This window comes from Peromyscus californicus, unplaced genomic scaffold (assembly GCF_007827085.1).
Source record: "Peromyscus californicus insignis strain IS unplaced genomic scaffold, ASM782708v3 Scaffold_18__1_contigs__length_77618521, whole genome shotgun sequence".
NCBI classification, from domain to species: domain Eukaryota; kingdom Metazoa; phylum Chordata; class Mammalia; order Rodentia; family Cricetidae; genus Peromyscus; species Peromyscus californicus.
In genome coordinates, this window is record NW_026294480.1 from 59,953,477 (window position 1) to 59,969,703 (window position 16,227).

The 16,227-nt window shown below is 44.3% G+C and overlaps 1 protein-coding gene and 1 pseudogene across 1 annotated transcript in view; one reads left to right on the forward strand and one right to left on the reverse strand.

Annotated features, from left to right (window-relative positions):
- Positions 1-16,227, reverse strand: part of Arsb (arylsulfatase B) — a 170,335-nt gene that overhangs the window by 141,289 nt on the left and 12,819 nt on the right. Inside the window, exons 2-4 of the mRNA XM_052743557.1 lie at positions 11,498-11,684; positions 6,606-6,796; positions 116-323 (exon numbers count right to left, since the gene is read on the reverse strand). Coding sequence (XP_052599517.1) covers positions 116-323; positions 6,606-6,796; positions 11,498-11,684 — 586 coding nt within the window. The remainder of the gene's footprint in view (positions 1-115; positions 324-6,605; positions 6,797-11,497; positions 11,685-16,227) is intronic.
- On the forward strand, positions 2,364-5,359 carry LOC128113691 (importin subunit alpha-1-like; annotated as a pseudogene).

The window sequence follows — 16,227 nt, forward strand, 5'->3', positions numbered from 1 at the left end:
CCACTATTGCAGTTAGGATTTGTTTTCATAAGGAAATGCCAGCTGCTCCAATCTGTCTTTATTGCACCTATTGAATGTCACATCCTAGAGACGGACGGCCTACCGGCAGACTGACCTGTGGAGAAGATGAACACCGTGTTGTTCCAGAGCCCGTGGCTTTTCAAGGCTGCGGTGACGTTTCCCACTGCCTCATCCATGAGGGACACCATCCCTGCATAAATCCGTCTGTGCTTATCTTGGATGAAGTCATATGGCTTCATGTATTCCTCGGGAACCTGAAGGGGATCGTGGACAGACTGGAGAGCCAGGTAGAGGAACAGCGGCTGGAAAGAGAGTTTGGAGGCATCAGTTCAAAGGGATGGAGGCTTTAAATGCAAAACATGAGACAGTTAAGATTTATCAGTTCATATCAATAACTTCAAGACAACCTACAGAGGGCACCAAAAGTATCTTTGAGTCATATATGTGATTACATCCAGAATATATAAATAATTCAACAATAAAAGGCAAGTTAGTTAAGCACAGAGAATTTAAATAGGCATTTCTCCAAAGATGTAACAAATTTTCATAACCAGAGGACTGCTAAACAAAAATAGCAGTGAGACACTGTTTCATACCCATTAGGATGCTTAGAATGTTTAAAATAGGAAACATAATGTTGGTGAGGCTATGGAGAAACTGGAATCCTCAACTGCTCTTAGTAGGAATGTAGAGTATGTAGACATTGAAAAAGCAGTGTGAAGATTTTAGTGTTACATACCCTGGCCTTCCTATTTCTAGAAAACCATGAAAGCGCATGTCCATGTAAAATGGATACAGAGGCTCACTGCAACATTATTCATGATGGCCAAGAAGTAGGAAAACTCAAATGTCTATAAATTGATGAGTGGATAAATAAAATTCAGAATATTCTTAGTCATGGTATATACCAACGAAACTATCCGGGATAACACAGTTGGGCTTTGAAAACATGAAAAGAGCCAATCAGAGGAAAATACCTTGCATTACTGACTGCATTGATTTGAATATTCTGAAGAGGTAAGTCTATGGAGACAGAAAGTAGGTGAGTGGCTGTCTGTGGCTATAGAGAATTCTGGGACAGGAATGATGCGGCATGACTAGCGGGTGGAAATTTCTCTTGAGTGATGAAATATTTTGAAAGCAGGCTGTGATGATGACCAAACACCTCTGAAGTTTCCTAGTTAATTGTATACTACTTTAAGTGGGTGAATTTTATGCTATACAGATTATGCCCCAGTAAACATGTTCAAAAGATGACAAAAGACCCAAAACCAACATAAAGGTCAAAGTTCGAGAACGGGACAGGACGGAAGGCTCTGACCCAGGTAAACAATAATATCAGCAGTCTGATGACTATCTGGCTATGTCATTTGACACCCCAAACCAGCGTGTGATATCCATTGTATGGATGAATTAACCAAGGCTTCAAAAGGTTAGATGGTATGCGCTCGTACCATTAGTTGATGAGGTGTTTTCTCCTGGCAACCTCACTATTATGATGGCGACATGCACTGATACGTTAGGTAAAAATAAAGAGAAGTTTACAGGGCTTTTGAACACATTTTTGAGGAAACACAGTGTTTTGTTAGTCTTTGATGTTGAGCCAAATAAATGTAAGGCCAATTTAATTCCTGGAAGTAAGAAGTATGGTCCACAAGTTCTGTGATTTTTTTTTCTTATATCAACTCATAGCATTCAGCATCTGTGGTATTCCTAGCCAACCTCTTCTCCTTAGGGGGCCACTCTACAGATATCCCCTGCACTGCGCCTTACAGAATTCTCCAGTGAGCTGAAAACCCTCCAAGAGACAATCACTGACTTCAATCCAAGAATGAGCACATTCTTCTGTTAGAGTATTTGAGTATTTAAATCATAAATGAAGGAGGCAAAAAGGCAGATGGGAGGGGCCTCGCTTCATTTGTTTATTGTTGTAAAATTGTTTTAAATGATACATACATCCCTTTGATAGAGTGTGTGCCAATCAGTTAGGGGGATGCAGACGCATGATAAGCGGGAAGACCGTCCATACAGGGAGCTCAAATAGACACCCAAAAGTTTATTTGGAGTCCAGATATTCCAAATTAAATGTTAAAATTAAATCTTATACATATATCCATGAAAAATATTTCAAATTCCTACTCCTAAACTCTATACCAACACTTCTAAATACCATTTTGCTCTGCCTCTGCTCCTCCACACACACACTTTCCCCTCCATCCATACAGGTCATACTGGTACTCGGGTCCCTTCTGTCTCTGACATCCAAATTAAGACATTTCTCCCCAGCTTGTGCCAGGGCAAAGAGAGAGTCTCCATAGGAGTTCTTGTTTTGTTTTCTTTAGGAAGCTTCTAGTAGATGAGATGCAGAGATCTTAGAGATCTTTCAGATCTTTTAGATCTTTTTCTTTCTTCTTTTTTTAGTTCTTCAAAGTGCTACTGTGCTATTTTCAACAGAAAGTCATGTTATGAATATATTACTTTTTTTATGAATGTTACCACTGTGAGAGTCACCCTGCCATCAAGGAGAAAGGACGTCCCTTCCTGGCACATGTAAAGCCATTAGAAGTGTCCCCAAAGCCAGCATCAGCAACTCAGCTGCTACACAACAGCTCTATCGATTTTCTCCCTCGGCTGCCCCTTATAAGCAGGTACATTTTTAGTTGACTTGTGGACACTTCATGCAAATTCCTTTAGTGACTTCCATCTTACAAGTGCCATGTTACGACCTATACATGGCGCCCGACAGCCTAGCACGGAATCAGGCTCAACCCTGGGGTAAAGATGTTACAAAGATCAGCTCTTGAAGTCGGTGAGATGTATCCCCGTCTTGAGAACTGAAGCTGGAAGACGTGTGTGAGCTGCCTTGTGAAAATGGTCGGGTTGCTGCTGACTATTATCTCCTCACTCATGCCTGTGCCTGGGGACACTGGGAAGGACGTCGACTGCTTCAGAGTATCTAAGACACGACGGGCAGGAAACATCCATCTCCCATCTGCTGACTTTGTAATGCTGTCTGTGGGCAGTGCCATGTTGACAGCACCCCTCCCTTAGCATGTGAGCTCTTGAGGTCTATTAGTGTCCCCAGTTCCGGCGTTTTCTCCACCAGCCCAACTCAGCCGCCCACCCGCAAAGAACTGCTTCTCCGCAGCTGCTTCCTCTTAGCCGCCTGATGTTGTGAGGGCACTGGGAGAAGATACTGTTTTGTACATGTCTCTAAACATTTGAGAGAACATTTCCCTTTCTTCATGTTTCACGGCAGGCACGGTTGTCTCAAGATGTCAGCATGGAGCTCTTAAAAATGCAAAGTGAGACCAAGTCTGAGGGCTGAAGCGCAGTGGACATTTCGAGGGCCGCCGACCCGCAGTCTGAGAGCCCCGCACTGCCTTTCGTGGAACCCTGAGCCCGCTGTTATTTCTGCAACCATGTCCACCAAGGAGAACGCTAATGCACCGGCTGCCCGGCTCAACAGATTCAAGAACACGGGAAAAGACAGTACTGAAATGCAGCACTGCTGAATAGAAGTTCATGTGGAACCGAGGAAAGCGGCGAAAGATGAGCAGCAGATGCTGAAGAGGAGACACATCAGCTCAGCTCACTTCCTGATGATGCTACTTCTCCACGCAGGAAACCCGCCCTAATCAGGGCACTGTACACTGGTCTGTGGAGGACACTGTTGAAGGAATAAACAGCAACAACTTGGAAAGCCAGCTCCAAGTTTCTCAAGCTGCTCAGAAACTGCTTTCTAGGGAGAAACGGCCTCCTACAGACGACATCATCTGGGCTGGTTTGATCCCAAAATTTGTGTCCTTCTTGGGCAAAATGGATGGTCGTCCCATTCAGTTTGAATCTGCATGGGCGCTTGCTAACACTGCTTCTGGAACATCTGAACAGACCAAGGCTGCGGTGGATGGAGGTGCTATCCCAGCATTCCTTTCTCTCTTGGCATCTCCCCATGCTCACATCAGCGAGCAGGCTGTATGGGCTCTTGGAAACATTGCAGGTGACGGTTCGGTTTTCCAAGACTTAGTTATCAAATATGGTGCAGTTGATCCACTGTTGGCAATTCTTACAACTCCTGACCCATCTTTCTTGGCATGTGGTTACTTACGTAATCTTACCTGGACACTTCCAAACCTCTGCACCCCCCTCAGATGCTGCTGAGCAGATTCTTCCCACTTGAGTTGTCTCCTGCATCACAATGCTCCAGAAGTATCAGCAGGTCCCTGTGGGGCTATTTCCTACCTGACCGATGGTCCACGTGAGCGCATTGAAACGGCTGTGAAGACGGGAGTTGTGCTCAACTTGTGAAGCTCCTAGGAGCTATTGAACTGTCAACTGTGACTCCTGCACTAAGAGCCATGGGGAATACTGTCACTGGAGCAGATGAGCAGACTCAGACTGTGACAGACGCAGGAGCACTTGCAGTCTTTCCCAGCCTGCTCACAAACCCCAAAACCAACATTCAGAAGGAGGCCACGTGGACGATGTCAAACATCACAGCTGGACGCCAGGACCAGATACAGCAGGTTGTGAGTCATGGCTTCCCCCCGTTTCTTGCTGGTGTCCCCTCTAAGGCAGAAGACACAGAAGGGAGCTGTGTGGGCTGCAGCCAACCACCCCCGTGGTGGGACATTGTGTATCTTGTTCATTGCGGTGTAATAGAACCTTCGGTGAACCTCTTGAGTGCAAAGGATACCAAAATCATTCTGGTTCTTCTCGATGCCATTTCTAGTATCTTTCAGGTTGCCGAGAAACGGGGTGAGACGGAGACTCAGTATAATGACTGAAGAGTGTGGAGCCATGAAAATGAGTCTGTAGACGAGGCCTCGTTAAGCTTGATTGAGAAGCACTTCTCAGTGGAGGAAGAGGAAGATCAAACGCGGTGCCAGAAATGACCTCTGAAGCTTTGCCTTCCAAGCTCAGGATGGGGCTCCCGGGACCCTTAACTTCTTACGTCCAGCTGAGGCACAAAGTTGTTAGCTACATGTTGTGTTCCTCATAAATTTGTCTTACTGTTTCTCTACTAAGGACTCTTTTTACATGTGGTTTGTTAATTGTAGCACTTTTACAAAGAAATTATACCTGAATGGTTGTGAACTGTACATACTATATGGAACTGTCCTCTGAGTGTCTTACTTCTGTGTGGGATTCCATACCCTGCAGTGTCTTGTAAATAAAGATTAGGTTCCACTCTTAAAAAAAAACAATCCCCTTTAATCCCAGCACTCGGGAGGCAGAGGCAGGCGGATCTCTGTGAGTTCGAGGCCAGCCTGGTCTACAGCGCGAGATCCAGGAAAGGCGCAAAGCTACGCAGAGAAACCCTGTCTCGAAAAACCAAAAAAAAAAAAAAAAAAAAAAAAAAACAATCCAAAGTGAGGCAAAGCTGAGACCAGTCACCTGGGAAGATTCCTCATGCTGACTAAGACAGAAGCTGGAAGATTTCATACAGACAGGGAGTCATTAGCGGGTCACTAAGTCTGAACAGGTATGCAAGCCAGAGCCCTCATCAAGACCTATGCTGAGTACCTCCAGGCACTGTCAAAGTGACAAAGTGTGGAAGGACGGACCTGCACATTCTGGAATCCTCCATGTTAGGCGGGCTCCCACTGAAGGACATTTCTTGTGAGTGTACTAATACAACTCACAAGGACACTCTTTGAGCCCCATATCTGACAACATAAATATCGGCTCCACTTCAAAAGCCCTTAGATGCTAAATCCAGACAATCCGGGTGGGTTTAAGGCTATTCACAACTCTTTTTTTACCTGCAGCTAAGTCTGCACATGACATACCCAACAGCTTCCTTATGGTTCGTTCTGTGAAAACCAATATACCAGGCATACGAATTTTAAAAACTCAGTATTTAAGATGGCCATTTCCTTTAAGTTGATCAATGAACATCAAATAAACCTTTTGTTTTCTTGGTAAAAATTGGTCAACCGATTCTAAAATTAACATGGGAATGCAAATGGTTGAGAGTAACCAAAATAATCCTGAAGAGAAAAGGGTAAGATGAGAGGACTTTCTCTGACCCCTGAATTCCTAACAGTTCTCTAGAATGACGCCTTGCCTTGCACACAGACACTTGGAACCAGAAGCCTGGTTTTGTTACCCACTTTATAGTGCATGCACACAGAGCATCCTAAGAGTAAGCAAAGCCAGGCAGTGGTGGTGCACACCTTTAATGCCAGTAACTCAAGAGGCAGAGGCAGGCAGATCTCTGTGAGTTCAAGGCCAGCCTGGACTACAGAGTGAGTTCCAGGATAGCCAGGGCTACACAGAGAAACCCTGTCTCAGAAAACAAAACAAAAGAGTAAGCAGGTTTGCATTGAAATCCTGAAGGACAGCATTCCCCCACCTGCAGCCCAGGATACTCTCTTGTGAGAATCGTCTCTTAGGGGTTCCTGTATGCTGTATGGATTTCTCCCAAACCTGATCCATCAAATCTTTAAGAGGGAAGATCCAGATTCTTCACTTTTAACAACCTTCCCTTTCTGGCTAACTGGAATGTGCTCTAAAGTTAAAAAAAAAAAATCCCTGTAGAAGTAACAGAATTTCGATAATATTGAAGAAGGAAGCCTTACCTTCTCTGGTGGGTGGTTAGCTATAAGGGTTGTAGCCCTTTTGCTAAATATGTTTGTTGAATAAATATTTTTATACTCTGTCGCGGGTTCTTCACCGTCTCGGAAATCGAGAGCACACCGGGTAACGTTCAAGGGCTCAATCAGCGCGCAGACCTCGTGGGTGTAATAGTCTTCACTGCCTAGGAGGTACCCTACAGGAAGAATGGGAGAGCAAACAGTGGGCATGGCAGAGAGCTTGTGAAGCGAACAAACGTTCCAGCATTTAATTGCCTGAGGCAATTGATTGCCCGTGACGAGGCTAATCAAATGACAAGGCTAATCAGAGCTACATTTCTTAACATCTCTATATTTGTTCGTCGACACCATTAAAATGTGCTGCATAGAAATCCAAGCCCTTTCTCACTCGAGTCTTTCAGAGCTCGATGTTATCCTGCCAACTCTTTGTGAGGGGATGATTCCCTGGAAATGGGTTTTGAGGAATCAGAGTTCAAGTTCAGTAGGCAGTAAGATGTTAATCCTTTAAAGCTAAGAGAAAAGACAATACACTGGTAATGCGATTTGTTACGAGGTTTTACTTATAAGATAATAAAAACAGGATTAAGATCATGTCATTTGTTGTTACTGCAGTTGGGAGACTGACGTCTGCGGTTATTTATGGACGAGGCCTCAGCAGGAGTTATATTTAGTCAAATGCTGACACCCACTGGTGGGAAGACACAAACCTTTCCAAGTACAAGCTCTCTCTGATCGCTTCCCAGCTCCACGTCAAAGTAGATCGTTCTATCTAGACCGTTCCACATACAGCACCTCACCTGCTATTTAGAGACACGCTGCTCACTGAGCTGAACGGCCTGTCGCTGTTTCTCTAGCAGATACCCCTCCCACGACAGGGACTGATGCACAGGAGAGAGGGCAGTCTGCAATAGCTGTTCCACAAACGTGCCACGTTTTGCTGAAGTATGAAAGCAAGCTTTATCATGATTAAACTCGAAGACTTGCTCAGAATAAGTCAGTCAACACAAAGGAGAAGGTAGTTAGTTAGTGATGGCCCAGGGCTGGGAGTTGCGGGGAAGCTGGGGTGACTGCTCGTGGAATTTGGTTTCTCTTGTGAGTGATAAAAAAAAAAAAGTCCTACAACTGGATTGTGGTGATAATGACACAATCTCTCAACTTGTTTAAAAATCACTAAATTAAATTCCTTAATTGGGTGAACTGCGTGGTGTGTGAATTACACCCCAATATAGCTATTAAAAAGAAATAAACTTTCCTGGGATCTTAGCTATATTCTTAAATATACTCCTTTTTATTCTTAAAATGGTGAAAAATGGGCCCAGCTCTTTCCCTTCCCATGAATTTTCTCCACAATGATAATTAAGAGCCTTATTCAACTTATATAATGATTCAATTCATTGTAGATGAACTATTTCTTCCATGATCCAAGGTCAAGGTGCTAAATATAGTTAGTATATTGACCGTAAGATAACTTGTCATATGATTTTCATCTATAGTTATAGCAAAGAAATCCAACATGTTTATTACTTACTGTGAAATAGAAAATATGTATTCACAAAAACTAATTTCAGGGCTGGCGAGATGGCTCAGTGCGGAAAGGTGTCTGCCACCCAACCTGACGGCCTGAGTTCGATCCCTGAGTTCCACACGGTGGAAGGAGAGAACTGACTCCTGCAAGTGTCCTCAGACCTCCACACGCATGCTGTCATGCACACATATGCGTGCACACGCACACACACAGAAATAAATAAATAAAATGAAGGATAATTTCAACCCTTCCCTTGGCAATTAAAGTGATGAGGACCTACTTTGTGTTTTTCACATCAATGAGGTATTAGAGTTTGGAGAGAAAATTTCAGGTTCCCTATCCATTTAATATAAACTATCACTGTGGAGGACATAGGCACAGGGTATATTCGGTTATAAGAATCATAAATATTAAATGATATGACCAATAGGAGAACTGTAGAAACAGAACTGGTTCCTCAAATACTTGGCCAAACTGACCACAGAACCAGTGACAGTCACACAGTGCCTTCACCATCACAACTCACAAACTTGAACTTGAAGGCTGAACCTAAGGATGACAGCAGCCCATGTTTTTGTGAGAAACTTTAGAAAATACTTTTGAACAACTAAATCTGTGTAGTAGACTATTAGTTTAAGGTGTGTTACTTTTGTTTATGTTGCATTTGTTTTAACTCTGTAAAGCTGTGTTACTGTGCTTTTCTAAAACACTTGATGGTCTAATAAAGAACTGAACGGCCAATAGCAAGGCAGGAGAAAGGATAGGCGGGGCTGGCAGGCAGAGAGAATATATAGAAGGAGAAATCTGGGAGGAGAGAAAAAGAGGAAGAGAAGCCAGAGAAGGAGAGGACGTCAGGGACTAGCCACCCAGCTACACAACCAGCAAGCCACAGAGTAAGAGTAAGAGAATGGGAAAAGCCCAGAGGCAAAAGGTAGATGGAGATAATTTAAGATAAGGAAAGCTGGCAAGAAACAAGCCAAGCTAAGGCCGGGCGTTCATAAGTATATAAGCTTCCATGTATGATTTATCTGGGAGCTGGGTGTCAGGCCCCCCCCCCAAAAGATGAAAAAGCAACAGATCTGTGTCCTTCCACAGTTTTATTAAGTCCACATCAGCACAGTTACCCATCAAGGGTGGACTTCCGTGGCTTTGAAGGCACTGACCACAACCTAACTGCTTCCAGCAGGACAGCTAAAGCACAAGCTAGACGGGCCGTGTGCTCCAAACATGCCTCTCGGCTGCACGTCTCTCTCCATGTGAATGTGGGAACTGGTCTCTCGAGGTCCGGGGTAGACCTTCACTCTCACAAAGGTGTATGATTTCTGCCTTTCACGTGAAGTTTTTAGTCTGTGTCTGTGTGTAAGCGTAGGCCGAGGCCAAGGGACGACCCTGATGTCACTGGCGGGAGCTGGCTCCCTCGTTTTTTTGGAGACAGGTTCTTTTACTGACTTGACAAATAAGCTAGGTCGCCTGGCCACCCATCTCCACAGCCTGAATGCCAGGATCAGAACCTAAGTGACACCAGCTTTTTTTACGTAGGTCTAGGGATCGAACTCAGGTTCATCGGTGCCCACACTTTACCCAATGAACTATCTCCCCAGCTGTCCTACTAAAATGGTAAGGACACAACTTGGATTTTAATAAGGATTTTTAAATATCCCCAGTCTGTCAAAGGACAGACAGTAACACATCCTCTAGCAGAGGCCTACATGAAAAAAAAAATCCCCAGGGTGCACAAGGCATTCCTGTTGAATTTCCAGGATGTGAAATCAATGAAGGTTGATTTTTAACAGATACTCAAGGGCGCTGAAGACTTGTTCAGACTCAGCCAGAAAGGATGTGACGGCTGGCGAGCGGCTGGCTAGCGGCGCTGCAGCACCCTGGGTAGGTAGGAGAGGGACACGCCTGCTCTCCTGTCTGACATGCCTGCATCCTGACCTCAGCTTTAGATCCAAGTGCTTGGCTGCATCCGTCCGAGTGTATGTGGACCCACTCCTTTTCACAGAACTCTGCTTTGGCCTTACCTCACATGGAAGCAAACACCTAAAAACAAGCTATGACGGAGCCATCACTTTGGGACTGGAGTGACGCTCTCCACTCTACCTTCTTCCCAAGACGCTTCTCTCACAGCTAAGAGTCGGAAGCAGCTTCGCTGTTCCTCAACACCCACTGTCCACTTAGCTTGTATTAACATCCTCTTGCAGCCTCTCCCTCTACACCCCACCCGTCTGACATAAGAAGTCTCCTATCTTAGACTTGAATGCGGAGTGCTCCTGGAGCCAGGCAGCTTTTCACATTTATTCTTTTTTGTTTGTTTGTTTGCAATTTGGTAAATTTACATTATTCCATGTCTTACCAGTCACTCCAATTTTATTATTCTGCTTAAATGTTTACGTTAAGTATGCATCCAGTTTGGGAGAAGCAGATGGGAGGGAGGGAGAGAGGGAACTAAACAGACAGAAAGACAGCTCAGCATGAAAGAACTTGACAGAAAGACACACCGTTACCGGCAAGCAGGCCAGTAATGATAGCAGTTTATAACAGGTTTACAGTGTCCACTTGCAAACAAATGTTAGATCGCACCTTTACTTCCGAGGGCTCTCCAGTTTCTCGTTAGTGCTCCATTATCTCCCACGACCATTTTTTATTGTCTCTCTTTAGTTGTTATTAATTTTTTAAACTGATTTTTCTCAGCTGGGTGGTGGTGGCGCACGCCTTTAATCCCAGCGCCTGGGAGGCAGAAGCAGGCGGATCTCTGTGAGTTCGAGGCCAGCCTGGTCTACAGAGTGAGTTCCAGGACAGCCAGAGCTACCCAGTGAAACCCTGTCTCGAAAAACAAAAACGAACAAACAAAAAAACAAGTAAATGGACTTTCTCCAACCTAGTAATTCCAGAAACAGATCTCACAGGCAGGAGAATATGCTTAGGGAAAGTGAGTCCTCCTCCTTCCCCCTGGAGAGGGGGCTTTGAACACAGGCCACTGTGTTTGAACACTGTGAACTTCAGTGAAGGAAACACAAAATCTGCCTCTGATTCCATAAAACTCTGCCGCTATCATCTTTAGGTAAGAAGATTCTAGAGTGCAAAGCGATCTCGGATATAAACTCCCCTAACACTTCCCCTTAGCGCTCCAGCAAAGGCGACGACTACCTTGCTGTGAGCACATACCCACCCAGAGCTCAGCACGGAGCTGGCTTATGGAGGGAGCATCAGAAAGTCGCCCCACGATGGTGCTGGCTGATTTACTCTGTGCTCAAGTTCCCGGTCATTTTGTTTGCTGACACTTGGGTGTGCTTTAGGAGCTGGCTGCAGCAGGCCTGTGTTGTTAAAGAAACATATGCATTTCCGTTACCAAAGTAGGTATCGAATCCTCGGCGTGTCGGCAGACATTCCTTCTGGCACATTCCCAGGTGCCATTTCCCGACCATATGCGTAGCATAGCCTGCTTCCTTTAAGAGCTGGGGCAGGAGTTTCTCGTCCAGGGGCACACAGCTGGGCTGACAGGTCCTGATGAGGAGATGCTGTAAGCCCGTATGGATCTTAAATAAAGAGGCAAACACAGAATCGTGGATTAATGCCCTGGAAACGTTGTGAAGGAGTGGATACAGCAGCCACCTAAGTCACGGGATCTGGATGTCCAGGTGTGTTCTGAAAGGTAGTTTCCCTACTGACACGGTAAGGTAATGGACACAGATAGGAATTGGATGTAGGAATAAAAGCATTTCAATAAACCAATATTTTCAACAAATATTTACCAAGGCACTATGTCAGGAACCGGTAATTTAGTCTATCAAGTGTAGCACGAATCTTCAAGGGTCTTATTAATAAAAAACACGGGGCCAGATATTGGGGTGAACGCTGAAAGATGAGAGAAACAGTACAAGCCAGAGCCAACCTCACCTCGCCAGTTTCTCAGCTGATCTTGTTTCCTGAAAGCCTTTGAGTCCTCATCCAAACGGATCTCAGCTGAACTGCTGCTGAAAGCTTAAAAGCTTAACAAGACTCTAGTTCCTGGTCCTCACACCTTATATACCTTTCTGCTTCCTGCCATCACTTTAATGGGATTAAAGGCATGTGTCACCATGCCTGGCTGTTTCCAGTGTGCCTTTGAACTCATAGAGATCAAAATGGATCTCTGCTTCCTGAATGCTAGGATTAAAGGTGTGTGTGCTACCACTGCATAAACCTATGTTTTATATGGTGGCTGTTCTGTTCTCTGACCCCCAGAAAAGTTTATTGGGGTGCACAATATATCAACCACAACCAAGGAAAAGGATTCCAATCCCACTGCATGTGAGAAGTTGAAATCTGATTAGAAGGGGCATTTCTATTCTTGGAGGACTTGATGATTTTTTTCAAGACTTATTTAATGGTATGATGAAATTGATGGTAAACCATAATCTGGGAAGACGCTGAGCCTTTCGAGAAAGCATTCCACTGCCGGCTGCTTGGGAATGGCTCACAAAAGCATTTCCAGGGCACAGGTTCTACACAGCATCCAGCATTAAGAGACAAAGATTTGTTGAGGTTTAGAATTGTAAAAATGTAATTTCTATAATTTCAGAAGTTCCTTGAATTTTAATGAGAATATATACTCCTAATAAATCCTTCACAAATTGAAATTATCTTAAATTGTAAAATGCATTTAATAAAGGTAGCCTAGAGTAGAGTGTAACTTAGACTAGCCTACCTTTATAGTCTCACACTTACATACAAGCCCCCTTACAGTGCAGTGCTGAACGCTCCCTGTGATTTACAGACCACCGTACTGGAAGTGAACAGAATGGCTATGTGGGCTTGATTTCTGAACTGTTATAAAGTTGAAAAGTATTCACCTGAACCATGATAAATTAGATACTGTCTATAAGTGAAAAGATTATTAAAATATCTCTCCCGCCGGGCGGTGGTGGTGCACACCTTTAATCCCAGCACTCGGGAGGCAGAGCCAGGCGGATCTCTGTGAGTTCGAGGCCAGCCTGGACTACCAAGTGAGTTCCAGGAAAGGTGCAAAGCTACACAGAGAAACCCTGTCTCGAAAAACCAAAAAAAAAAAAAAACTCTCCCTTTTCCATACGAAGGGGAACTACAAGCCTTTATGAGGTCAGACTTTCTTCATCAACTTTTACCTAAATAACATATTTAGGTCAGATAAGGTTGGACAGCAGAAGCTGTTCAACAACCTAGCTATCTTTTATGAACAGAGGAAATACACACACACACACCCCAAATAATGCTAAGCTTCATGGTAGTAGAAAGTACACTCATTTTTTCCATACTTTGTTGCCCATTATTGTCATTTAAATTGCAAATGGTATAATTTGTGTTTACTCTTTTGGTCCTCAATATTTTTAAGCAAGAGCAGATAGCCTAAAGACCAACAAGTTTGAAAACAGACTGTCTGGTAAGGACCACCGTTTTGAAGAAAAATAGGCGAGACTGTGACAAGTGGCATGATACAGGTGGCCAAAGGACACTTCTCTGAAGACCTGTGTGAGGAGTCAGCCTCGTACAGACCGAAGTAATACCAGCCCTTACCCTGGACTGTGAGAGCACTCTGGATTTGCCGGTTGCATTTGAAAGCCAGCAAACAGAAGCCTGGGGGGCTGGGCCAAGCTCTTGTGCTGACAGATGCTACCACGACCCTGAGGACAGATGCAGCACTCCTCCACCAGCCCTGGACTTCCTTCCCTGGCATTAGGAGATCCTGTATTTCCTTAGAGCAGCGGTTCTCAGCCTTCCCAGTGCTGCGACCCTTTAATATAGTTCCTCATGTTGTAGTAACTACCAGCCATAAAATTATTTCATTGCTACCTCATAACTGTAACTTTGCTACTGTTATGAACTGTAATGTAAATATCTGGTACTCAAGATATCTGATGTTTGATCCCCAGAGGGGTCACGACCCACAGGTTGAGAACAAATGTCTTAGAAACACAGGACTCTGAGGACGGTGAAGGCTGTGGGTGCCAGCTCTCAACCCAGGTAGAACTTTAGCACTCTGTTTCACTAAAGGTGGGTATCAAAAACTTGCTGCTAATAATTCCTTAAATGTGTTTGCGGGTGACTGGCATGCCGCATAATATAACGCAGAATAGGATAAAGCAGGAATCCAGATCTGCTGTGGCTCTATCACTTACAAGCTTTGTGACCTTTAGACAGTAAGATTGTGGCTTTTGCGACTCACTTCAGTCTCCACATTTCTAAGATTATCTTCATCTGTAAAGGAGGGAGCACAGCAGTATCTACTTCCTGTGGTTTGCACGGGATCAATGAAGTGGTGGCTGGTGCCAAATGCACACTAAATACTCAACAATGGTGACAGTGACAGCTGTGAGCAGTTATCAATAGCACAACTCCCCTCCTGTCCTGGTGGGCTTCTCTGTTGATGTGATAAAACCCTGACCGGACCAGCCTGTGGGAGAAAAGAGTTTAATTTGCTCACAGACTGACTAGTCTGTCACAGAGTGATGCCTGATGCCGAGACCTTGGAGGCAGGAGCTAAGCGGAGACACAAAGCAATACTACTTACTGGCTGCTTTCTCAGGCTTGCTTAGCAGCTTCCCTTCTCACAGAGGTGAGGCCCACCTGCCTAAAGATGGCCCTGGCTCACAGTAGGATGGCCCATGCTCCATCAATTAGCAACCAAGAAAATACCCCACAGACAGGCTCACAGGCCAACCTGATGGAGGCAATTAACCAACTGTGAGGTTCCCTCTTCACTGGTATTATCAAGCTGGCCACCAAGTTTAATCATCACACCTCCGAACACTCTCTCCCTGAGGACCAAGGTTTTACAGAGATCTTTCACCCAATCTTGAGCCTGTTTCCTGAACTGTGTTTGACATATGACTATCGTATACGGCGCACACCGGAACTTCACATCTACCGTTCCGCCAGAGCTAAATAAACACATATTTAGCACTGATTTTCTCAAAACTTAAATTGCTAACTACTCAGACCATATAGAGCCACAGGCTTACATTTGGATCAGTTTTATTTTCATGATTTTTAAATTGTATCTACATGTGGAAGGGGGGTGCTTGTGAACTTGGGCACAGTGATTGCAAAGGCCAGAAGACTGTTGGATTCTCTGGAGCTGGAGTTACTGGCAGTTGAGAGCTGCCAGATCTGGGTGCTGAGATCTGAACTCAGGTTCTCTGCAAGCACAGCTAACACTCCTAGTTGCTAAGCCATGTGTCCAGTCCCATGTTTTGTTTTAAATATTTGGCAATAAACAAATGCAAAGTTCAGATTGAAAAAAAACTTTCAAACTTCACTTCATTTTCTTTTTTTACTATGAAGTCAGATGAAAGTGTTTCTCCCAAGTTTTGTGAGAATGTGTGTGGAGCTGGGATTGAACACAGAGCTTTGTGCATGCTCTTCTGCTGAGCTGCATGCTCAGCCCTCTTTTTGTGTTTTGAGACAGGGTCTCACTAAATTGCTCGGGGAACTGACTCTGTATCCCAGGCTAGCCTCAAACATGGGATCTTCTCACCTCAGCCTCCTGAACATGGGGAATTATGAGGCCTGTTCCATTGGGCCTATCATTTTTGCTGTTTTTGGGTGGAAATCATTAGCCTGCAGTGCTGAGGATGAACCATGATCTCCTGCCTGCTAGACAAGTGCTCTACCACCGAGCTAGATCCGCACACACCTCATGAACTTTGGATTTTATATTTTGTATATTTTGTCTGAGTCAACACTTTTGAAATTGTGTCTGTTATGGCTTGATTTCATGATATCTTTCCATAATTTCCTAAAGGAACCATATGACTATCTTAAATGTTAAAGTATGACAAATTCACTATCATGGTTTCACAGGTAGATCTAAACATCAAAATGTATCAAGTTGCATGCTTCAATTATGTTCAGTTTATTGCATGTTAATCATGCATCAACAAATACTTTTATTTTTAAAATGAAAATACACTTTCTATAGAGTCTTATGCCTCTGTCAGCAATAGTTGGACACATGTAGTGGGAATGTTCCAGAGGCCTTTCAGGTGCCTTCAACCAGGTCATGTTTGTTCTCTAGAAGCCAAGACAAAGGACCTGTTGCCCTTCTAACTCTGGCTTCTGATT